This window comes from Pipistrellus kuhlii, unplaced genomic scaffold, assembly GCF_014108245.1.
Source record: "Pipistrellus kuhlii isolate mPipKuh1 unplaced genomic scaffold, mPipKuh1.p scaffold_m20_p_16, whole genome shotgun sequence".
Taxonomy (NCBI): domain Eukaryota; kingdom Metazoa; phylum Chordata; class Mammalia; order Chiroptera; family Vespertilionidae; genus Pipistrellus; species Pipistrellus kuhlii.
In genome coordinates this window covers 24,667,221-24,692,085 of record NW_023425471.1, presented here as the reverse complement: position 1 = coordinate 24,692,085, position 24,865 = coordinate 24,667,221, and the positions used below count along the sequence as shown (strand labels likewise).

Below are 24,865 nucleotides of genomic sequence, written 5' to 3'. Positions count from 1 at the left end.
TTATTTCCAATGTTAAAATAAAGTGGAGACATATTATTGTTCTATGTGCTCTTATTCATGTCTAAATCAGGTCTGGTAAGAATAACTAAAATTGCCGAAACCAGTTTGGCTCAGTGGTAGAGCATCAGTCTGCAGACTAAAAGGTCCCAGGTTCGATTCTGGTCAAGGGCATGTACATTTGTTGCCGGGATTCGATGTTTCTCTCTCATCGATGTTTCTAGCTCTCTATCTCTCTCCCTTCCTCTCTGTAAGAAAAATCAATAAAATATATATTTTTTAAAAAATACCTAAAATTACCTACTTGCATGTTTCTTCAAAGGTATACTTTATTTATTCTTAAAATGTTAACGATATTATCACATTTAAAAATAAATTTGTGGAGAGAAACCAAGATGGCGGCATAGGGTAGACACCCGAATGCAGCCTACCACAACAAATTTGAATTTAGAACTGAAAAACAGGGGAGGCATTTGCCCTGAAGCGCTGGAAGGCTAGCTGAGAGGAGGCTCTGCCATCTGGCAAGGAGAGAGAAAGCACGCTGAACCTCAGGAACTGTGAAGGTACGGAGAACTGTGTGCGGGAAAAGGTGCTGGCTTACTCCTGGCACGGGGAGAGGAAGGGCCGGACCGAGATTGCTGCTGGCTTACTGTCAGCACGCAGAGAGGGCGGGCCGGGCTGAGTTCGCTACTGGCTTACTCCAGGCATGGAGAGGGCGAACAGCTAACCTGATGCTGGCTTTCTTGTCCGAGAGGAAAACAGAATCACCCTATTGCTCTGATAGACGGCCCCAGACAGGGAGAGGTCAGACTGTCAGGCAGCGGGCAGAGATCTCTTGGAGGTGTGTGAAGCCAGAGGCCATTACTGTGGGACTTGGGGAGGAGCCGAAGGGAAAACAAAGTTTGTCTGCACCAACCTGAGACTCCACCCCATCTGTGGCTGAGCACAGAAGCTCTGCCAGAGGCTGGCTTTCTCTTAAGGAGGGACTGGCCAGAATCCAAAATTTGTCTGCACCTTTACCAAAGAGGTGCGCAAGTCTGCAACCAATCTTCCGAAACTCACCAGGAACAGGACTTTTCTAAGGCGAGACTGACAGGGAACCAAAGATTGTCTGCGCCACCCCGAGACCCCACCCCATCCAAGCGGAGTACAGAAGCCCTCCTAGCTGAGACACTGCTGATCCTCACAGCCAATTGGCTTGGAGATCAACGCTTCCCAGTGATACCAACAATAAGCAAGGCTTAACAACAAGACTGCACACACAGCCCACAAAGGGCTACACCAAGACTGTCCATCGCAGGTAACTGGGAAGGCTGTGCTACTGGGCTCTACCAGAACACCTAGCACACAAAGCTATTCCATCAAATCAGGGAAACAACTAAAATGCAGACAAGAAGAAGGACACAAAGGAAGGAGAGGGAGGAAAAGAAAAGATTGGACATTGTGTTCAAAACTACAGTTATAAGGATATTCAACAATATCCTAAAAAAGGCCGATAAAATAAATGACACCTATGAGGATATGAAAAAGGAGCAATTAGAAATGAAGAAAACATTGTCTGAAATAAAAAATATTATACAAAGTCCTAAAAACAGACTGGAAGATCGCAAGAATCAAGACAAACATTTAGAACACAAAGAGCCAGAGGACACTCCTCTGCAGAAGGGAGAAGATAAGAGAATCCAGAAAGTTGAAGATAGTGTAAGAAACCTCTGGGACAATTTCAAGCGAACCAACATCAGAATTATGGGGATTCCAGAAGAAGAGAGAGAGCAAGATACCCAAAGAATACTAGAAGAGGAGAATCCAAGATGGCTGCTCGGGTAGGCAACTAGCCGCAGCCGCACACAACAATTTCAACAAAATACAACTAAAATATAAAATGGACATTACCCAGAACTACAGGAAAGTCGACTGACTGGAAATTCTACAATGAGAAGCAAGGAGAAAACCAGAAGGAAGCGCGGAGGAGCTGTAAAAGCCCAAGGTACGGAGACACGCGGCGCGCGCGGAGAGGACAGAGCCGGAGAGGAGGGAGGCCGAGTGCCTGGCTGGCGGTCCCAAGCGGGAAGGAGAGAAAAGCTCCGACTGTGCTGGGCCCAGCTCCAACTGCTCTGAACCCCAATTCTAGGCCAGACCCCGGGGACCCAGGCTCATCCATAGGGAGCCGGGCTGTAAGGCGGGACTCTGGGGAAGCGGCAAAAGGAGGTCCCGGAGGCGCGCACACTGCGCGCAGAGAAGGGCCGGACGGCCGGCTGTGCTGCGGGATTGCCCTGACGGGAAGGAGACAGGGGCTCCAGACTGCTCTGAACGCCACCTCCAATCCCACTACCATCTGAACTGAACCCCAATACCAGACTCATTGGGGGAGAGCATAGACAGTTTGGCAGCAGGCGAAAATCGAGGGCACCTTTCTCTCAGAGGCGCTCGCAACAAGTACTGAAGGACCCTGAGTCTCAGGAGTCTCATAGGGCGGGGCTGACGGAAGCCAAGGCTGTAGGCTCCACTCTGAAACCCCGCCCCATCAGGAAAGCTGCCTGAGAAAATGCCTAAACCAAATATTGGGTCGGCAGCTAAGTAATTGCGGGTTTCACACACATATGGCTTCAGTTGAATTTTTAGGTTTGCAGACGTAGTACAAATGTAAAACACATTTTGTTATTTGGTAGTTGGCTATTCAGCTGTTAATCAGTGAAAAAGGTTTTTTGATCTGTTTTGTAGTTTTCGTTTGGCGTTCGTTGAAAAATGGAAAATCAAAAGGAACATTTTCGTCATATTTTGCTTTTTTATTTCCACAAGGGAAAAACGCATTGCAAGCTCATAAAAAGTTATGTGCTGTTTATGGTGACGAAGCCTTAAAAGAACGGCAGTGTCAAAATTGGTTTGCCAAATTTCGTTCTGGTGATTTTTCACTCAAAGATGAAAAACGCTCTGGTCGTCCAGTTGAAGTTGATGACGCCCTAATCAAAGCAATAATCAATTCGGACTGTCACAGTACAACACGTGAGATTGCAGAGAAGCTTCATGTATCACATACATGCATTGAAAATCACTTAAAACAACTTGGCTATGTTCAAAAACTCGATACATGGGTTCCTCACGAACTGAAAGAATCACAGTTAACGCAACGCATTAGCAGCTGCGATTTGCTAAAGAAACGTAATGAAAATGATCCATTTTTAAAACGACTGATAACTGGCGATGAAAAATGGGTTGTTTACAACAATATCAAGTGGAAAAGATCGTGGAGCAGGCCAGGTGAACCAACTCAAACAACATCAAAAGCTGATATTCATCAAAAGAAGGTTTTGTTATCAGTTTGGTGGGATTACAAAGGAATTGTCTACTTTGAACTCTTACCACCCAACCGAACGATCAATTCTGATGTCTACATTGAACAACTAACGAAATTAAACAATGCAGTTGAAGAAAAGCAGCCCGAATTGACAAATAGAAAAGGTGTTGTATTCCATCATGACAATGCAAGGCCACACACATCTTTGGTCACTCGGCAAAAATTAATGGAGCTTGGTTGGGATGTTTTGCCACATCCACCATATAGTCCTGACCTTGCACCATCTGATTACTTTTTGTTTCGATCTTTACAAAACTCCTTCAATGGTAAAAATTTCAATAATGATGATGATGTCAAATCGTACCTGATTCAGTTTTTTGCTAATAAAAACCAGAAGTTTTTTGAACGTGGGATTATGATGCTGCCTGAAAGATGGTAAAAGGTCATTGATCAAAATGGGCAATACATTACAGAATAAAGTTATTTAGTTCCATGAAAAAATTGTCTTTGATTTTCTTTAAAAAATCCGCAAGTACTTAGTTGCCGACCCAATAGATCACAAACGAAAGAAATGGAGGACAAAAAGCGACTGGATATAGAGTTCAAAACCACACTTATAAGGTTGTTCAAGAATCTCCTAGAAAAGGCCGATAAAATAAACAAGACCTATGAGGATATGAAAAGGGATCAACTAGAAATAATAAGGGATCAACAAGAAATAAAGAATACATTGTCTGAAATAAAAAATATTTTATGGAGTCCTAAAAACAGAATGGAAGATTGCAAGAATCAAGCCAAAGATTTGGAACATAAAGAGCCAGAAGACACTCCTCCGCAGATGCAAGAAGGCCAGAGAATCCAGAAAGTTGAAGATAATGTAAGAAACCTCTGGGACAACTTCAAGCGAACCAACATCAGAATTATGGGGGTCCCAGAAGATGGGAGAGAGCAAGATATCGAAAACATACTGAAAGAAATAGTGACAGAAAACTTTCCCCACCTGGTGAAAGAAATAGACTTACAAGTCCAGGAAGTCCGCAGAACTCCAAACAAAAGGAATCCAAAGAGGACCACACCAAGACAAATCATAATTAAGATTCCAAGAGCAAAAGACAAAGAGAGAATATTAAAAGAAGCAAGAGCAAAGAAGGTAGTTACCTATAAAGGAGCACCTATATGATTGTCAGCTGATTTCTCAACAGAAACCATGCAGGCCAGACGGGAATGGCAAGAAATATTTAAGGTGATGAATAGCAAGAACCTACAGCCAAAGATAATCTATCCAGCAAAGCTATCACTCAGATTCGAAGGTCAGATAAAGAGCTTCACTAATAAAAAAAAGCTAAAGGAGTTCATCACCACCAAACCAGAATTATATGAATTGCTGAAGGGGGTTCTTTCAGAAGAGAAAGTAAATAAAGATAAAAATTATGAACAACAAATACGTAACTATCAACAAGTGAATCTAAAAACCAAGGAAACTAAAAAAAAAAAATCTGAGGAACAATATTAACTGTTGAATATAATAGAATCAGAGGTATGGAAGGGGAGTGAACTGTTTATTCTTGGGGAAAAGGGGAGAGGGGGATGTGGGAAGAGACTGAATATAAACTGTGCACCTATGGATGAGGACAATGGGGGGTGGGGAAAGGGCAGAGGGTGGGGTGAGAAGGGGGGGGAAGGAACATTTGTAATAATATGAACAATAAAAATTTATTTAAAAAAATGGATCTCTTTTAGAATATATATATATATATATATATATATATATATATATATATTCATATTCTGTTGAATGGGCACCACGTTTCTTTCAACTCTGTTTTAGAGACTCCTTTCCCCCACATTCACACATACAATGATACACAAAGGTAGCACGTATTTAATATACATGTTATGGAGGAATATCACCTCTCCTGGTAATAAGGGTGGCTGAAAAGTGATACAAATGAGAATGGCAATAGGTTATAGAAAAATATTTAGTTTGAAGTTATAATTTTCTAGGAATTCAAGAGATGGGAATCAAACACTGAGAGACATTACCAACTATTATTAAAGGGGGCGGGGAGTGGGGACATCAGAGAAATGGTGGAGTGACAGTGCTCCTTATCCTGTCACCCTGAAATTTCAACAAGTTAACCAACTATAATTTAACAAAGAAATCCCTGCTCTACACAGATCAAGGCCCGAGAGCCTCACACACGGAAACATCTAAAGGTGAGCAACCTGGAATAAACAGGGAGAGAAGAAGGGAGAAAAGCACAGATCCTGCAGCCCAGAGCTTGCAGTCCGGCTGGCTGGGAGTGGAGAGAAGCCTGGCAGCAGCAGGCGCTTTCTTGGGCCAGGAGGAAGAGAGAGCTGCAAGAGGGGTAAGGAGCTGAGGGGGAAGGCAGTCCAGCAGGGCGAGGAGCAAAGGAGCAAACAGTCTCAGTCAGCAGATGCCTGACAGAGCAATGGGTTCTAGCTCTCCACTGTCAGCTGGGTGGTGGTGTTCCAGACAAAGAAATCAGGAGTCTAGACCTCTGGGTCTCCCATGAGGGAGAGATATTGTTCAGATTTCAGGGAAAGTGATCGGTGTTTCCCTTTCTGAGAACTATTCCAGCAACGGAATAGCTCAGAATATTACTCTGCCCACAGCTGGGCAGAGATCCCCATATGCAATCCAGCGGGTTCAGCCAGAAACCCGGAGTTTTTATCAGCTCTCCCTTGTGAGGAAAGCACCAGACGGGTTCCCAGGATAGTGGGTTGGATAGTCCCACCCCCAACCCACCCAGAGACAGATGCTCCCTGAAACTTTTCAAACTTGTAGGCTTGGCCCCTTTCGCTATCTCCTTTGCGAATGTCAAGATGCAGTGTGTGGCAGGCAGGGATCCTAATAGTGGGGCAGGCTGTATCACCTAGGATTTTTTTTTTTCTTTTGCTGTGCTGAGGCTACTAGGAGTGGCTAGCTCTTCCCCATCCCCCACCCCCCACTTTTCCCAACCTAGCCTTTCTTTAGGCACCTGGAGTCTGAACCACAGTCTCTACATCAAAAGCCTCTGGTGAGTAGCTGCAAATGAAATCTGTGTTCTAGAGTAAAACACACACACAAACTATATATATATATATATATATATATATATATATATCCTGTTTCCCCGAAAATAAGACAGTGTCTTATATTAATTTTTTCTCCCAAAGTTGCACTAGGTCTTATTTTCAGGGGATATCTTATCTTTCCATGTGCTAGGTCTTATTTTCAGAGGATGTCTTAGTCTCGGGGAAACATGGTGTGTATATGTGTGTGTGTGTGTGTGTGTGTGTGTGTGTGTGTGTATATATATATATATATATATATATATATATATATATATATATATATATCTGAGGCTTTCTATCTGTCTCCTGGTCTACCAGCTCCAGACTCCACAGCAGCCAGCAGCCCTGCCACCTTTCATAGATGGGTGTTAAGTAGGTCACTGGTCTTGGCTCTGGTGCTCCCAGCTGTGGAGCCCACCCTGGGTTCTGGGTCTCTATCTTAAGTAAAACACCCTCCCGTAGTGATTCCTCCTCATTCATGGATAGGTCAGCCCCTCTTGCAACCTCACCCTTCCTACCAGTCTCCAGATGTTTTCTGTCCTTCCTTGATGTTCCTCCTCTTCAGCTGGACTTCAGCTGAAGAAGTCTAGTTTTCTTTGCAATCTGACTCTGGGAGAAGGTTCAAGAAAAGTTTGCCTATTCAACCACCATTTTCTGAGCCAAATGTAGTAATTTTCAAGGCATAGTACAGACTTATTTTCTTTTTTCTAATATATTTTATTGATTTTTAACAGAGAGAAAGGAAGAGAGATATAGAGAGCTAGAAAAGTTGATGAGAGAGAAACATTGACCAGCTGCCTCTTGCACACCCCCTACCGGGGATGTGCCCGCAACCAAGGCGCATGCCCTTGACCAGAATCGAACCTGGGACCTTTCAGTCCGCAGACCGATGCTCTACCACTGAGCCAAACCGGCTTCGGCCAGACTTATTTTCTATGACCATTTGGCTTCTGTCAACAAATACACTTTAAAAAAAAAAAAAAAAAGATGCACCTTCTGTACCTCAGGTCTTTTATTCTAAACCAGCTCAGAGCTATGTAAAGGATCTGGTAAGGTCAGGAAAATTTTAATCACAGCTGGGTTAGGATTTCTGGACCTGAGATTCTGGGCTCTTGTTTCCTTCTGAAGTCTCTGTAAAACGACCTTAGCTAGGAAAGGTAACTCTCGTAGAGGGCAATGGCACCAGTGGGGAAAGACAGGTTAGCTACAGAACAGTATATACATTGTCCTAGCCACTGTACAAGGTAGACATTTTAATAAACAGAGTTTGATAAGTCTCAAAGACTACATATGGCTTTTGTTTATAGAACGGTATTCTTTATGAAAGCACTCTGCTCCTTTTCTGTTTTTTGTTGTTACCAAAAAACACACAACATAATTCAATACATACAACTGTATGACTGAATGTTTTCCACTCATTTAGGAGCTGTTTTATGATATTTCAAATTTGAGATGAAAATAAAACTTTTTAAAATAAAGCCAGAGTAATGATTATATCTGTTTAATTACTTATATGTCCACATTCCCCTGTCATATGCTATGGGATTTCTTCCTGCCAGGTGAAAATGCTTAAATTTTTATATATTTTGTTTCAATAAACTTAATAACCAACAGATATTTGGAAAATGTAAGGTGTCCAGTTATCACAATATTTGATGGCAGGATAGCATGAACATATGCACAGAGCTGAGAAGTGTCATTGACAATTTTTCCATCAAGTGAAAACTTCATTTTTCTTTGGGACTAATCACATTCTTTGAGGTTGTATGAAATATTGGTTGTTTGAGAGAACATAGTTTGTTAGGTTTAATTGAGGGAAATATAATGAAATGCATGTGTTTAGTTAAATGATATGGATTTACTAGTCAATTCCCTAGAAAAATAAGGAAAAAAAGGCAAAAGTGAAAAAATGGTTGTCAAGTTTCATTCTTCAGTTAAATTTACATTCACTCCAAATTATGAGGTAATTCTGGGAGTTGCTGGGGAAAGAAATATTAATTACACATTTTGAAAAAAAAATTAAAAGAGTTCTGGCTGTTTCCCTGTCATTTTTGGATATATAAATAGTTTCGTTTTAAAATCTCTCTCTCTCTCTCTCTCTCTCTCTCTCTCTCTCTCTCTCTCTCTCTCTCTCTCTCTCTCTTCTCTCTCTGTCTCTCCTCTCTCCCCTCTCTCCTCCTCTCTCCTCCTCTCTCCTCTCTCTTTCTCCTCTCTCCTCTCTCCTCCTCTCTCCTCCTCTGTCCTCCTCTGTCCTCCTCTCTCTTCTCTCTCTCATACATTGTGAGATTGAACTCCCCTTCCCTCCTCACTTTGAAAAGGAAAAATAGGGGCGCTGACTGCGAGGCCCCGCACTGGGCCGCCCTCCCCCTGGCGTCCGCCGGGATGGGCACGTGCGCCCAATTCCGCCCAGCGCCAGGCCCGCAGCGACGCCTGGAGGTGAAACCGAGCCGGTGCTGGAGGCGGGCTCGATTGAGGCCCTGTGTTTGTTCCGTGGTCCCTGAGAAGGCGAGGCGCTGGGCTGCGGGGCGGGGGGTGGGGGGGCGGGGGGGCGGGCAGGCGGGATGGCCGATGCGCCCAGTGGCTCCCCCAGTGGCTCCGGCGGAGTGACCGGCGGTAAGACCGCCCAAAGACCTACCGGGTCTACCTCAAAGCCACCGCGCTCCAACAGCCAGTGCGTGTTCTGCCGGATCGTGGAGGAGGAGGACACCGAGTTCCTGTACTGTGAGGATGAAAATCTAGTTTGCTTTAAAGATATTAAACCAGCAGCATCTCATCATTATCTTGTGGCGCCAAAGCAGCATATTGGAAACTGCACAGAGCTAAAGAAAGAGCAAATAGGATTTGTTGAGAACATGGTTACTATTGGAAAAACCATTCTTAAAAAGAATAATTTCACTGACTTCACAAATGTGAGAATGGGTTTTCTTATGCCACCATTCTGCTCCATTTCCCACTTGCACCTTCATGTCATAGCACCAGTCACTGAGTTTGGCTTCATATCAAAATTGATTTATAGACCGAATTCCTATTGGTTCATCACAGCTGACTATTTGCTTGAAAAACTAAGAACATCATAATGACAGCAGTGGAAGATTTTCGTATTCTTGGCTCAACAGAAACTGATATTTTGGCCCCTTTTAAATCAAATTACAATGGTAAGGTTTGTTGGGTTTTATAAGAGGCTATTACTGGGTAGCCTTAAGTCTTTTTTGAATGTCTGTTTCCTGAGATCTGTAATATAGTTATATGAATACTCTGCATTGACTTCTTTAATGGTTATTTGTCTAAGATATAAGATATTATAGATAAAATTTCATTAAAACAAATTCTGTTAATCAAGAAGAGCTCTGTATTTTTTAAAAGTTCAAGTATTTTCATTTCTCATTATTGTCATTTATAATAGTGATTATTATGAAGAATGAACGGGTATAGAAAGTACTTTGTTAGAGTTTTATTATGAAAGAGAAAAGATATTAACTATCTCTTGACAGTTGCATAATTTTGTACATATTTCAAAGTAAAGAGTACTGTATTACACACAAAAATAAAAATTAAAAAATAAAAATGAAAAATATTATATGTCATGTGGCAATGTTGAACTTTATCTGAGCTCTGTGCTTCCAGAAAGTATGGTCAGTTGAAAAATATTCCCACCCATTTGTGTTCCAAACAACTAACCATAAAGGACCACTCTGCCCTGGTACTTTTTGAGAACTGCCTCCATCCTTCAGATAAGGCTCACTGTCCAGTCTCTTCATGACTCCTTTGTGTAACCACCTCTGTAAATCTTAGCCTGCTCTTTCTTTTCTTTGAGATGTTCTCCCTGTTGCAATAGCCCGAATAATATTATGTCCTTAATTGTCCAGTGCATAGTGTCTTTGACAGTTTGGTGCAATGACTCAGATGGGATCCCTGTTTATTCCAACCCTGGTAACCGGGCATCTCAGAGCCCTTTTTGTGCTCTGTTCCTGACTGGTGATTGAGATATCAAATGGTAAAGCTGGTTCTTGGTCCTGTGTTCCAGATTCTTCTCCACTGATAACTGAGTAAAAATGTGGTTGTTTCTCAATACTTGCTTGATTTTTTATGCCAGCTATTTTGGTTTTATTTGTCTGACCATTCAGTGATCTCTGGAAATGGATTAATGTTACATGGTGATTTTGTTTCTGTTGAGTGAAAGATGGCAAATGATCTGTTTTGTTAATCTTTTCTGTTTATCTATCTATATCTATCTATCTATTATTGTTTGAAATATTACAAATAGTAGTACATATGTCTCCTTTTATTCCCCCGTTGACCTCCCCGCAACCTCCCCTACCCCCTAGTACATGCCCTCACCTACCCTCTCCCCCCCCCCCCCCCCCCCCCCCCCCCGCAGTGTCTTGTATCCATTGGTTATGCTTATATACATGCCTACAAGTCCTTCGGTTGATCTCCTAGTAGGGGTGTCGAACTCAATCAGAGAAGGGGCCAAAATCTAAAATCCAGCCTAAATCGCGGGCCAAATGGTTTACTGAACAGTCATAAACTGTCATTGTGATGGAAACGCAGCGGAGTGCAGTGATGACAGCGCGGTGCGGGCCACATTGCAAGGCCTGGCGGGACGGATTTGGCCCGTGGGCCTTGTGTTTGACACATGTGTTAAAACTCCCCTGCCTTCCCGCTATAGTTTGACATTCTGTTCAATGCTTCTTTACCTCTGTATCTATCCCCCCCCATTTCTTTCCTTTAAAAAATCTTGCCTCTGCAGACTAGAAATAATCTTATAATAACAAAAAATGTTTGAGTCCCAATTTCATTGTCCAACAGTTCTGTGTCCCCGTTTCAATGTCAAATAGTTTCTTATGTGTACATGTCAGCAATGATATCTGGATGGTGGGCACATGGTGGCAATGCAGGTCCGACCCTCTCTGGTTTGGACCTGGGCAACCTGCAGTGAAGCACAGCTGCTGACTGCTAGCATGGCTAGGCGTCGTTAGCGTCCTTCATCTTTGGACTGTTTCTCCTCTTGTCTTGGTGGTTGGAGCAGACCTGTCAATTCCTCTCTGTTGCAGGCATCCACATGGTCTTGGAGTTGTTTTCTGAAAATATACAAACATATTCTTGACCAAAAGTTAATAAAGGAAACTTTTCTATATAATTGATTTGGGATCCTTTTTATTTTTGCCCAAATGATTTTCCTTTGTCTTATTTAGACACCATGTGTGTTTTACATGGGTGTCTTGCTGTTAGTATTACAAATGAAAATTTTGTAAAGTAAAAATTTTCTAGATGTAATTTACTTATAGGATATTTTTCCTTACATGATATTACCCTATGATGCCCAGCTCAGATCAGGACACAAGCGACAGAAATTTGGCCCAGCTCAGATCAGGACACAGGTAATAGACAGAGACTTGGCCAACAGCAGCTGCCCTATATCTAAATCCAGCCTAGCACCAGGAATGCTCAGGGCCTACTCAAGAATGCAAATAATCCTTTCCACTAATATTTACATGGTAAACTAAGATTGTTGGTAGAGTATTAAATTTGACAGTAAAAAAGTAACCACGTTTTCAGATCAATTTAAATATGCTAATATAAATAAGTGAATATTCAAGAAAATTTAATTGCACTGGACAAAAAGCTGTTCCTAAAGTAGTAAGTAAAATTTCTATTGGGCCGAAACCGGTTTGGCTCAGTGGATAGAGCGTCGGCCTGTGGCCTGAAAGGTCCCGGGTTCAATTCCGGTCAAGGGCATGTACATTCGTTGCAGGCACATCTCCTGAATGGATTGTGCAGGAGGCAGCTGGTCGATGATTCTCTCTCATTGATGTTTCTAGCTCTCTATCCCTCTCCATTCCTCTCTGTGAAAAATCAATAAAAAATATATTAAAAAAATAATAGCCGAAACAGGTTTGGCTCAATGGATAGAGCATTGGCTTGGGGACTGAAGGGACCCGGGTTCGATTCCGGTCAAGAGCATGTACCTTAGTTGTGGGCATATCCCCAGTGGGGGGTGTGCAAGAGGCAGCTGATCGATGACTCTCTCTCATCGATGTTTCTGGCTCTCTATCTCTCTCCCTTCCTCTCTGTACAAAATCAATAAAATATATATTTTTTTTAAAAAAGCAAAAAATAATAATAATAATAATAAAATAAAATTTCTATTGGTAGTTCACCTCATGGTAAAATTCCTGAACATGCAATGAATCTAAAATAGTCATATTTTTGTGCAAAAAAATTAAAATTTAAAGTTATCAAGACTGTATTATAAAATTTACAAAAGCCTCCATCAATTAAAAAAAAGGGGGGGTTGTATATCTATTTTTAAAATGTGTTTTTCTTGATTTTCTAGAGAGAGAGGAAGAGAAGGAGAGAGAAAAACATCCAACTGCATCCTGCACACATCTTGACCTGGGATTGAATTTGCATGCTGGGTAACGCCCAGACTGGCAATAGAAATCATGATCCTTTGGTGCAGGGGAGGACACTCAACCAAAGGACCCACATGAGCAAGGGCTATTTATTTATTTTGAGCTCTAATCAATTACAGACTCTTACCCATTGAGAAGAGAATGGCTTTTGATGAGATAGATAAGTTTTGTGATGTGTTTACTCTTGACTCAGAGCTAAAATGGAATTGAAACTGTATGGTTTTTCTCTGTGTGTGATTGTTTCTGTCTGTAATTTGGAAAGGCTTTTATCTCTCTTTGTGTTTGTAATAGTTTCCTATCTCCAAATGTTATTACCAAATTGAGTTGTAAGCAATCTTGAAGATCTATTCTGATTGGCTTAGAGATAAATAAGTGCTTATATTATATAAAAGTAATATTCCTAAAATTTCCAGAAAATGAGGACATTGAACTTCCAATACTTTCAATGTGTTAAAAAATAAAAAGTAAACTTACAAATGTTTTTAGAATTAAGATTCACATAATTTAGGTAAATCTTTGGAAAATGAGGTTAGTTTAATATTTTTGGTTTAATAGAAACAGCTATGTCTTCTCTGGTAATCAGTGTTAAGTATAATATATGTTTAGATTTTTATTCTACTTGGATTATATTTTTCTTAAATTTATACAGGTTTGTTGATTGAATAAGCTAACATTAAGTCTGCTAAATGCTTAAGAGTATGAAAATTTAAATTTATGTTTAACCTAGTTGAATTATTATTCTGACAAACTTTATTTCAACCATAATTAAGTTTTATAGTGTTTGCCGAAACCAGTTTGGCTCAATGGATAGAGTGTCAGCTTGGGGACTAAAGGGACCCGGGTTCAATTCCGATCAAGGGCATGTACCTTGGTTGGGGGCATATCCCCAGTGGGGGGTGTGCAAGAGGCGGCTGATAGATGACTCTCTCTCATCGATGTTTCTAGCTCTGTATCTCTCTCCCTTCCTCTCTGTACAAAATCAATAAAATATATTTTTTTAAAAAGGAACTGAAAGGTTGCATTTAAAAAAAAAGTTTTATAGTGTTGGCAAAGATAATTTCTCAGATCTTTAGGTAACTTAAAAACTTTACTAATGTTAACTTAATTAATATATAGTGATTGGATGTTCACATCATTTGTAAGTATGAAGAATACTGAAAAATTGATTACTAAGCACAAGTTACAGTAAGTTTATATACTTTGATTCTTATTTTTATATACCATAGAGAAGCTAGATATTTGGGTCTGTTAATGAATGTGTTTATCGTAACCTCTTTGAGAAGTTGTATAAAGGTTATATGTTGCTGTATAAAGCTATGTTGTATGTATCCATGAGCTCTGTTAGTCTGCCACAAAAAGATGCTAGTGTGTGACAGTTCACAATTATCAACCTCCTAGTTTTCTCCACAAAATAGGCATTTTTTAGTTAAAAGTTAAAATCAGGCCTGGTTGCTGTGTCTCAGTGGTTGAGCGTTGACCTATGAACCAGGAGGTCATGGTTTGATTCTGGTTAGACAGGGCACATGCCTGGGTTGTGGGCAGATCCCCAGGAGGTGGCATGTTGGAGGCAGCTAATCAGTAATTCTCTCTCATCATTGATGTTTCTAACTCTCTCCCTCTCCCTTCCTCTCTGAGATCAATAAAAATATATTTTTTAAAAGTTAAAATAGGTATAAATAAATAAGACTCTACTGAAAGCAACAGTGGCAGAGAGGTTCAATTTTATATGCAAGTTACCTCAGATGTGCTTCGATCAAGGTATAAGAAGTGTAGTGTGTCCTAAATTAAAATATTTTTACCAGAATGAAACAAAGCAAACTATAGGACAAAAACTGGGTGGAAATAGAAAGTTGTAGTAGAGAGTTTATGGAAAGTTAATTTTATTTACCATAAACAAAGCTGACTAAAATTTCAAGGGAACATTCATGGTAAATTTTGTCTCAGGATTATTGTTTACATCTGAAGATTGTTTTTCTGAAGACCATGTTAATCCATTTAAAAGTAATAGCTCTATTGAGACGTAATTATTACTTTAGCCATTTTAAGATAATGCATTGAAATATAATTTATGTACTGTACAATATACCTATTTAAAGTGTACAGTTCAATGTTTTTAGTATATTCACACAATTGTGTAACTATCACCACAATCAATTTTAGAATATTTTCATCATTTTCCAAAGGAATCCAGCATTGGCAGTCACTCACTATTTCATCCCAACCCACCCTAATGAAACCTTACCAGACAAGATAAATTTCTATATCTATAGAGTTTCTAATTCTGGACATCTTGGATAAATGAAATAATATAAAATGTGAAATTTTGTTTCTGACTTCTTTCACTAACAATGTTTTCAAGATGCTTTCATGCTGTAGGCAAGCAGCAGTACTTTATCTCTTTTTATTGTCTATTTATATCATATCATATTATATATGACCACATTTTATTTATCTAATCATAAGTTGATTGACATTTGGGTTGTTTCCAATTTTGTACTAAAATGAATTATGCTGTTATGAACATTCATGTACAAATTTTGTTAACACCTATTTTTAATATTCTTGAATATGTTCCTAGAAGTGGAATTGCTGGATCATATGGCAACTCTATGCTTAACCTTTTGAGGAACTGCTAGATTTTCCCACAGCAGTTGCAGTATTATACATTTCCACCAGTGATGTTTGAAGGTTCCAGTTTATTAATATCCTCACCAACATGTTATTAACTATTTTTTAAATTATATCCATGCTAGTGTGTGAAGTGGTATCTTTAGATATAATAATATTCAAATATAACAATAATCCTGAGACAAATATACCATGTATATATCAAGAATACAGTTAGATTATATTAAGAAAATATTGAGAATACCAATATATTAATATTAGTTTAATCAGCATTTCCCTGGTTAAGGTTAAAAATCTTATCATTATTGGCCCTGTATATTTTTATCTCTTTTTTGAATGAATGCCTTATTAAGATCTTCTGTCCAGTTTTTAATCATTTGTATTGTTATTCTTTTTTTAAAATAAATCTTTATTGTTCAGATTAACAGGTGTTCCTTTTTCTCTCCTCCTCCCCCATTGCTCCCCTCCACCTGATTCCCAACTCCACCCTGTGCCCTTACCCCCGCCCCTGTCTTCTTTATCCATAGGTGTAAGATTTTCACCAGTCCATTCTGTCCTTCAAATTTTTTATTCACTTGAATTTTAGATTCACTTGTTGGTAGGTATGTATTTGATGTCTTTTTGTTGTTCATAATTTTTACCTTTACTTTTTTCTTCTTCTTCCTCTTCTAAAAGAATACCCTTCAGCATTTCATGTAATCCTGGTATGGTGTTGATGAACTCCTTTAACTTTTTCTTGTCTGTGAAGCTCTTTATCTGACCTTCAATTCTGAATGATATCTTTGCTGGGTAGAGTAATCTTGGTTGTAGATTCTTGTTGTTCATCATTTTGAATATTTCTTGCCACTCCCTTCTGGCCTGCATAGCTTCTGTTGAGAAATCAGCTGACAGTCGGATGGGTACTCCCTTGTAGGTAACTAGGTGTTTTTCTCTTGCTGCTTGTAAGATTCTCTCTTTGTCTTTTGCCCTTGGCATTTTAATTATGATGTATCTTGGTGTGGTTCTCTTTGGATTCCTCTTATTTGGGGTTCTGTGCACTTCCTGAATTTGTAAGTCTATTTCTTTTACCAGGTAGGGAAAGCTTTCTGTCATTATTTCTTTCAATAGGCCTTCAATATCCTGCTCTCTCTCTTCTGGCACCCCAAAAATCCAGATGTTGGTACACTTTAAGCCATCCCGGAGGCTCCTTACACTATCCTCACACTTTTGGATTCTTCTTGCTTTCTGCCTCTCTGGTTGGGTGATTTTTTCTTTCTTATATTCCAGATCTTTGGTTTGATTCTTGGGATACATTGATCTATAGTTGAGTTTCTGTATATTCTTTATTTCAGACAGTGTATGCTTAATTTCTGACTGGTCGTTTTCCATTTTTTTGATATTCTCATTAAGGTCCTTGAAGGTCTCACAAAGCTTCTTGGGGGTCTCATCAAGTTCCTCCAAGGTATTTGGAAGATTCTTGAGTAATCTTATAAATGTGATACTTTGTCATCCAGGAGTTTGCTTTCCTCCATCTCTCCCATTTATGACATGTTTCTGTATCTCCTCATTTTGGCTGCCTCCCGATGTTGATGGAGTGGCTTTGTGTGGTAGCTGACCTATAGGGGCCAGTAGTTCAGCTTTCCCAATCACCTGATATGGTCCCTTTTGGTACACCCCTTTGTGGGCTGAGTGCAAAGTCTTGGTGTAATTAAGCCTTGATTGCTGTTGGTACACTGGGAGGAATTTATCTCCAGGCTAATTATCTATGAGGACTTGCTGTGTCTATAAAGGAAGAACTGCTGAGCTGGAGATGCACTTTGTTTCAGTGGGGCTTTGGTGCTCACTGAGTCTGTCTCCCGAATATGTCGCTTATGGGTGTGAGTGGTTGAAATTGACCAATTTGAACACTGGCTTCTGGATTTCCAATGGGGTGCAGTTCAGTTACTGTCTGAGACCACCCTGCAGGAGTTACCACAAGAACTACAGTTTTCTCCTGTTTGCTTGGGACTTGGAGGTTTTGTTGCTGGAGCTGCAGTTTATATCTTTAAGCTGCCACTATACAGGCCATTTATATGCAAAAGCAGCTGTGAGGTGCCTGGGTGGGTCTGTAGAATGTGTGGGCAAGGCCTCAGGACAGGGCTTCAGGGTGGGGCAGGGTCTCAGGATGTCACTAGGTTGGGGCATGGCTAACAGTGATGGCTGCCATCTGCAGTCCCTGCCCTTCCAAGTTTCCAAGTCCCCACATCTCTGCGATCCAGCACACCTCTGCAAGAGAGTCACTCTCACTTTCAGACCCGATGTCCAACAGATCAGCTTCTCCCCGTAGGTGTCTGGGTCCCCCATGTGACCTCAGAAACTGGATTTCAAAGTGATAGGGAGCTTGTTTCCCTTCGGGTTGAAAAAAAGCCATTCGCTCAGTTGCCCCCCACCAGCCCGATTCACGTGCCTCCGTACCTAGGCTCATGTTTTCAGTGCTTGTGCTTCTTTCTCTTTCAGCCAGCCTTCCGGTGGTTTTGGGTGATAGATGTCTTTTATGTTAGTTTTAATTTTTAAAATTGTTGTGCGAGGCGACAGACCAGTTGTTTACCTATGCCGCCATCTTGGTTTCTTTCCCTCAGCTTCTTCTGAAAGAAACATAGTGCCTCTACTGCACAGCCTCTCAAGATGTGGACTCACTGCTCTGTATTGTTATTCTTGACATTAGGAATTCTTTCTATATTCTAAACATGTGTGTGTGTATATATATATACATATATATACACATATATATATATATATATATATATATATGATTTGCCAAAATGCTTTCCCAGTGTGTAAGTTATTTTTGTGAGTGTATATGTCTTATTTATTTTTATTATTTAAAGTATTACATATCTCTGTTTTTCCCGATTGATACCCCTCCCCCCCAACCAGCTACTGTCTGTGGCCACCCTGCAGAAACTACAGCAAGAACAACAGTCCTCTCCTCCTTTGCTAGGTTAAACTGCAACTGAGAGGGCCATTCAAATGCAAAATCCACTGCTTGGAGCTTGGGAGTGTTTATTGGTTGTGAGGAGCTGAGTTTCAAGGTGGAATCTCAGGGCATCAGTAGGCTGGGGCGTGGCCAACATCGATGGCTGCCCGTCAGCCACCTCTCAGATCCGTGTCCCCGCATCTCTGCTTCTCTGCGCGTCTTTCCTCGTCTCCCCACATCTCGCACCACAGCACGGCAAACAAATATTCTTGTGCAAAGCTCTACAAGCAAGTCACCCTCACTTTCCAACCTGATGGCAGACAGTCTAGCCTCTCCCCAGAAACTGGATTTCAGAGAGATTTGGAGCTTGTCTCTCTTCGAGTTGAAGAAAGCAATGCCCTCTGCCAGCTGGGATCCTCCGCCAGCCCTTCGCGTCCACACCCCCCTACCTCAGTTTATCAGACCTTGTGCCCTGAATTCTCCTCTTTCTCTTTCAGTCTAGTTGTAGGGCTTCCTTTCAGCCAGCTTTCCCTTGGGTTCAGGGTGATAGACGTTTTATTTTATAGTTTTATTTTTGAAATTGTTGTGCACAGCAGCAGATTAGGTGTGTTTACCTACACTGCCATCTTTGTTCCTGGGTTCTATTTTTTGTGGTGTAGAAATAATAAGAAAAAGTGTTATGCCCCTGAATATTTTCAGTATTTTGCTCAAAGGAATTTGGATGATATTCCTGGCCACAAGCAGATTACTTCCTCTGCACCAGGCTGACAGTAGGTGGCATATAAATCCCGAGGCCTGGACATTTTTCCTGATAATCACTAGGGATATAACCAATCTTTTCACTATAACCCCACCCCTGCCCATCCCTCTCAACTTCCCCACCTCCATGCTGATCGCTATAGCTGTTTGGGTGAAGCAGGATTAGGATCTGCATGGGCTGGGAGGCCCAGGGCCTCGGTTTCTCTTTAGTGTGGATGAGTCCTTCTAGAACTGGGGACCCTGCTTAGTTTCTGAACTCCTCATGGTACAAGTCCACCTAGAGGACTGTAAGGAACACTTGCGTCCAGAGACACAGCCAGCAGGCAGGAACCCTTCACTTCAGGGATTTGTGGACCACTTAATATGTCCCATTGCATCCACCCACTGAGCAGCCACAAGGAGGTCAGAGATGCCCAGAGAGAAGAGAAGACCTGGAGGGAGGGATAAAATAGTGCTGAGCCCTGCAACTGAACCACATCCCAGCAGTTTCACGTTCTGATCCTGAGCCCTTCCCACCTTTTTTAAATTTTTTATTTTATTTTTTATCAGTAACTGCAGGGTCCTGAGGTGCCAACTGGAGAGACAGGTGAATACATGTAAGAGGACCAGAAGGTTGCCTTTGAAATTGTCTTTATTTCTGATCATTCCTTTACAATCATCCCCCCCCCCCAAGATTCACTCTCACACAAGAAGCTCAAGCCCCAATTCTGCCCCCTCCCCAAGCAAATGAGATTCATGTTTCTGATTGTAGGACACTTTGCCTTTGAGGTCCCATGAACTCCCCATCCTTTGCCCTGCAATCCTGTAGCCTGGCTGTGTCCCTCCCTTTCCCCATTCACACTGAGCATGAACCTGACACTCTGGTGGCCCCTGTATAATGCACCCCGGCCCGAGGTTTCAGCTTTCAAAGGCCCAGAAAGAAGCTCAGGTGCACCCACTGAGCAGGGTCATTACAGGGACACAGCACGGGGTCCCAGTCAGGAAAATGTCACATCATAATATTCCCTGTGGCCACAGTGCTTGGTGGCAAGCAGGATGGTCCTGGGCTGTCCTAACTCCCTCAGTATTCCCGTCAGCTCAGCCCGGACCAGGGCAAGTCTCTCCTGGTTGACAGTGTCCTGGGTCGTGTAACACTCCAGGGGGACAGGGTACAGCTCCAGCTCTAAGCTGCGCAGCCCGGCTGTGTGATGCAGCAGCTTCCCCACGGTGGCCAAGGAGAGGCAGTTCTCAGAGAAGGTGAGGGAAATGAGCTGGTGACAGTGCCTCAGGACAGGCAGGATGACCTCGACTTGGGAGTCTACCATGGCACAGTTATCGAGGCCCAGGTCCTGGAGGGTGGGTGCCACTGCCTCCAGCAGAGCTCGGAGGGGCTCAGGACTAAATTCAGCAAGGCTGGCACAATACAGACGCAGGGACTTCAGCTGCCTGAGGTTCGGGCACTGGAACAGGTGTGTCAGGTCTGAATGGGTCAGGCTCTGGCAATGTGTTATGGTAAGTTTTTCCAAGGGGGTCTGCAGGCACCTAGGGAGACACAGAATGGTTAGTTCCTGGGGACAGGGCAGGGGGTAGGTAGAGGGGGCCTCCATGGTGGGATAAGACCGATTTGTCCAAGACCAGGGTTGTCCTGACAATCTGATGAAGTCCACACCCAAGAAGCCCAGTCTCCTTTTAGGCTGGGTCAAGTTCTTCACTTCTCCAGAGCTTCCTTTCCTCAGCTGCCAAGCAGAGCACTGCACTCTGAAGGGTGCTTGGACAGAAGGGAAACCCCAGGAACCTGTTCAGAGAGCCTGACAGTGTCTAGGTCAAAGTGGGCATTCCTGCAGCTTATGATTGCGAGACAAAACCAACCATCCTGTCAACTCAGGCTCCCTTCTGTCCACTGCTTAGCTCCAGGCACCAGACATCTTGACCACACGAGATTGTAATTCATATGGAACTCAAGTGGCCCTAGCCTGTTTGACTCAGTGGATAAAACTTTCCCTTTTGGACCCAAGGGTCTCAGGTTTGATTCATGGTCAAGTGCACAGATCTCAATTGATGGTTCAATGACCCGCCCGGGTTTGGGGCATGTGCTGAGGACAACAAATCATCTCTCTCTCTTCCTCTCCTTCTCCTTCTCCCTCTCTCTCTCTTTCTCTCTCTCTCTCTTTCCATTTAATTCTCTAAAATTCACAGAAACAAAATATCCTCCTTTGAGGATTTAAAGAAAAGGCAGAGAGTAAACCAGAGGAAGATTCAGCTACATCAACTGGGGAGGCCAGTGTGCAGAGGTGACTTCCGTCACTGCAAACCACTGGTCACTCTGCAATCCTTTCCACTCCCACTCCCTCAGCTTCGGAACCATGCTTGTCCTTTCTACTAATGAGCTTCCTGGTACCCAGGACCATCTCTGACAGATGGAAAATCTGAGAGAGGCTCATGTGTGTTCACATGGCTGGTGGGCACAGAGCTTATGTCTGAAAATGCTCCATCTGATGTGGCTTTGCCTCCTCCCAACCCTCTTCCTAAGGCCTCATCACTTGGACATCTCTCCCCAAGGCAGAATACACACACCCAGGCTTGCTGGGTCCCTCATTGAGCCAATTCTGTTACCCATCCTGACAGGTTGATTTCAAAACATGCTTCCTTTTGGTGTTCACTGGATACTACTCTTCAAAGCACCTAACAAGACCACTCCCTTAACATTCTAAGACTATGTCCACTGCTAAAGAGCTCACCTGAGCATCTGGTCCAAACGGCCTCGGAGGAAGGAGGGGGAATCCATGTCGAGCTCACAGAGGTGCTGCACCCTGAGCATCTGAGAGAGGAATTGAGAAAAGGCTCTCTGTTCCTCTAGCTCCTCCTGCTCCTCCTGCTCCTCCCTCTGCCACTCCTCTTCCTCATTCCACTCCTGTTCCTCTTCCTCTTGCTCCTGATCTTCCCCCTCTGACTCGTCTTCCTCTCCCATATCCTGATCCTCTTCCTCCAGTTCTTCCTCCTCCTCCATATTCTCCTCCTCGTTTTCATCCTCATCCTCCTCACTCAACACTTGGATGTGGGAGAGAGAGAGTCTCTGCAGGTTCCTCATCTGCCCCAGGTAAAGAGCAAACTTCCCCAGGGTGGGCAGGTTCCAAATGCAGTTTACTTCCACCTCCTGGATACAGTCCAGCTTCACCACATCCAGGACCTTCCTCACGAGCTGGAAGGGCACCTCAGCAATCCTCAGCATCTTGCAGCACAGGTGTACCAGCCCTTCCCTCTGCTGGGCCCATTGGATGACGTACATGAAAAATGCATATCTGTCCTTTTCATTGAAGTTAAGGTCTAGGAACACCTCCATGGGAGCTAAGGGGTGCTCCGTGTTGGGGCTGGACCTGTGCACAGCCACTGGCACCATCGGTGAGTGCTTCTGGGTACTGTATCCACACCACCTTCTCCAGAAGTCTGCACCCAGGTTCCTTAAATCCAGCACCCGCAGTTTCCATCTCCTGTGGGAAAAGCAGGCCATTAGACTAGATTCTTTCAGGTCAACATGACATTGGCTAAGATGCTTCATGAACAGTGTGTCTCAGTGGTTGAGCATCTATCTATGAACCAGGAGATCACAGTTCAATCCCCAGTCAGGATATGTGCCTGGGTTGCAGGCTCAATGTTCTGTGTGTGTGTGTGTGTGTGTGTGTGTGTGTGTGCGCGCGCAGGACACAGCCGATCAATGATTCTCTCTCATCATTGAGGTTTCTATGTCTATCTAGCATTTCCAATCTGAAATTAATTAAAAAATATATTTTTTAGAAAGATCAACAGAAGGAGGGCAGGTCAGAATGAGACTAAGGATCTGAGTTGAGGCAACAACCAGACTCTATCCAAACACTGACCTTAACTTTGATTCTCAGGGTCAGCATCTCCCTTGCCCTCCTCTTTGCTCTGCTTTGCTTTGATCATCTCCTTCCATCCCTCCTGCTCAGCACTTTATGTACCTTTAACTACCACTGGGATGAGGCAGGACACATTTTGGAGGTGCCTCTGCCCAGTAAGCAGTCCTCCGCTCTCCAGTGAGCTCAGCAGTGTGCCAGGGCTCCCTGTGCCTCACTGGCACCTTCAGAAAACTCGGGTCCCCCTAAGGTCCTCCAGATGCCCTAACCCCCTTTTTCTCCGGGATGCCCAGGACCCTACCAGGCACCGGGAGCAGCCTTACCTGGGGCGAATCTCCTGGGCAAGCAGAATGTCAAGCCCATCCAACACGGCTTTTAAGACCTTGACCTGAGGCCGCTGCATCAGGCCCCCCAGAGGGAGGACAGGGTAGGGCCAGGCTTGGGCCATTGCCTTCAGGGACTCCTGGTGCTGTCTACTGTGGAAGGCCAGGATGAACAGAGGCGGGAAGAGCTCTGCGGGCAGGTGCTCCAGAGCTGTGATGGCAGAGGCCTGGTCCCTCAGCAGGCGCTTTCCTGCCAGCTCCAGGAGTGTGGGCGGGGTCTGCATGCTCATCTTCAAGGTGCTCAGAAAGGAATCCTGCAGAAATGACTAGGGAACAAGACATCCTTGTCAGGCCAATCATTTGCACACCCATCGTCTGTGTCCCCATCCCTCAGAGGAATGAACTCAGGGCCAATAATCTCCCTTATGACCTGTACCCCCAAAGTCTCCATTTCGGTAAGCCTGTCCCCCTGTATCGCTCTGTTCTATTTTTTTTTTTTTCAGGCCCAACATAAACCTTCCCTTGGTAGCACCGAATATTAATGTTCATGTAACAGTTCTGAACTTGCTGGGGGAGGAGAGAAAAACCCTCGAATTTTCCTTTTTTTTTTTAAATGCTATTTTCTGGCTGTCACATAATACACAGACCTCCAAGAAGCATATTAAAATATTTATTCACAGCCCCATTGCGTCGTTAAATGTGTATTTAGGAACTGTCCGGACATAGTTTTTGCCTTATTCAGACTCTTGAAAATTTGAAATAATCCGGGCAACTCCTGTGAAGATCAAGCTTTCAAATTCGTCACCAAGGGCTTCCTAGGTCCCCTGTGCTCCCAGGTAGTACTCAGGTAGCAGCAGTCTATGCTTCAAGCATCCATGTTTCCCAGCCCAGTCAGCGATACTCATTCCATTTCCGCTGGGTTCTGTACCTGAACAGGGCGGGCAGGATCTAAACCTTAAACTGGCACTTCTACGTTGACTGACTTCCTCGTGATACGGGTGGCTTACATGAGGCCATTCCCTTTCATAAAAACTTCTTGCTTATATTAGAAACTCCAGGCATACAGTCAATGGCCAATAATCCCAAATGCTGTCCAACCAATCTCCCCATTTCTCCGCATGGGGACCCAGACCGAGGTCCACTTCGGGGCCTCCTGGGGTTCCGCCTGCAACGTGGCTGAAGGCAAGCCTAGGCATTGCTTTCCATGCTTTCAGGGCCTCAGAGGAATCACCTCAGGGTTAAAGCCACTTTCTGGCAATGGTGACAGCCTCGGTTTAGTAAGTCTCATTCTGGATTCCGTGGCCACAGAGCCACAGCTCTCCCCTGCAGGCCCAGGACAAGCATCTCAGAAGCACCCACATCTTTCATCCCAGTCTGAATACAGAGTGGGTACTCAGGAGCCTAAAAGCTGGCCCCCAACTTATTGGGCAGAAAAGTTTCAGATCAATCTAGGACACAACTAAATATTTAAGATGTCCAAAACTAAAACCCCCTACAGTTAACAGTTAAGATATTTTCACTGGGGAGGCAGGCCAGGAGGTGTTGGGGGTCAGGGAATCAGTTTGTTTAGATACTTAAAAAAC

The 24,865-nt window shown here is 43.1% G+C and overlaps 2 protein-coding genes across 2 annotated transcripts; one reads left to right on the top strand and one right to left on the bottom strand.

Moving 5' to 3' along the window:
* The first annotated feature begins 8,931 nt into the window (after positions 1 to 8,931).
* On the top strand, positions 8,932 to 9,839 carry LOC118719964 (adenosine 5'-monophosphoramidase HINT3-like). Its single transcript, XM_036439851.2, has one exon. It carries the CDS (start codon positions 8,932 to 8,934, stop codon positions 9,445 to 9,447), a length of 516 nt encoding a protein of 171 aa, XP_036295744.1. The 3' UTR covers positions 9,448 to 9,839.
* A 9,938-nt stretch (positions 9,840 to 19,777) lies between these two features.
* Positions 19,778 to 23,600, bottom strand: LOC118719957 (PRAME family member 8). Its single transcript, XM_036439842.2, has 3 exons — positions 23,283 to 23,600; positions 21,826 to 22,575; positions 19,778 to 20,629 (listed from the first exon to the last, which is right to left on the bottom strand). The coding sequence occupies exons 1-3, from the start codon at positions 23,570 to 23,572 to the stop codon at positions 20,086 to 20,088; spliced, it is 1,584 nt and encodes a 527-aa protein (XP_036295735.1). The 5' UTR covers positions 23,573 to 23,600; the 3' UTR covers positions 19,778 to 20,085.
* Positions 23,601 to 24,865: the final 1,265 nt, after the last annotated feature.

What these genes read in the sequence shown, in the direction of transcription:
- LOC118719964 (XM_036439851.2), top strand. Translation starts at nt 8,932, where the DNA reads ATGGCCGATGCGCCCAGTGGCTCCCCCAGTGGCTCCGGCGGAGTGACC.
- LOC118719957 (XM_036439842.2), bottom strand. Translation starts at nt 23,572, where the DNA reads ATGAGCATGCAGACCCCGCCCACACTCCTGGAGCTGGCAGGAAAGCGC. An exon ending in GCCCAGGAGATTCGCCCCAG is followed by an intron (nt 22,576 to 23,282) that starts GTAAGGCTGCTC and finishes CTTTTCCCACAG; the next exon opens with GAGATGGAAACTGCGGGTGC. An exon ending in CGTTTGGACCAGATGCTCAG is followed by an intron (nt 20,630 to 21,825) that starts GTGAGCTCTTTA and finishes GTGTCTCCCTAG; the next exon opens with GTGCCTGCAGACCCCCTTGG.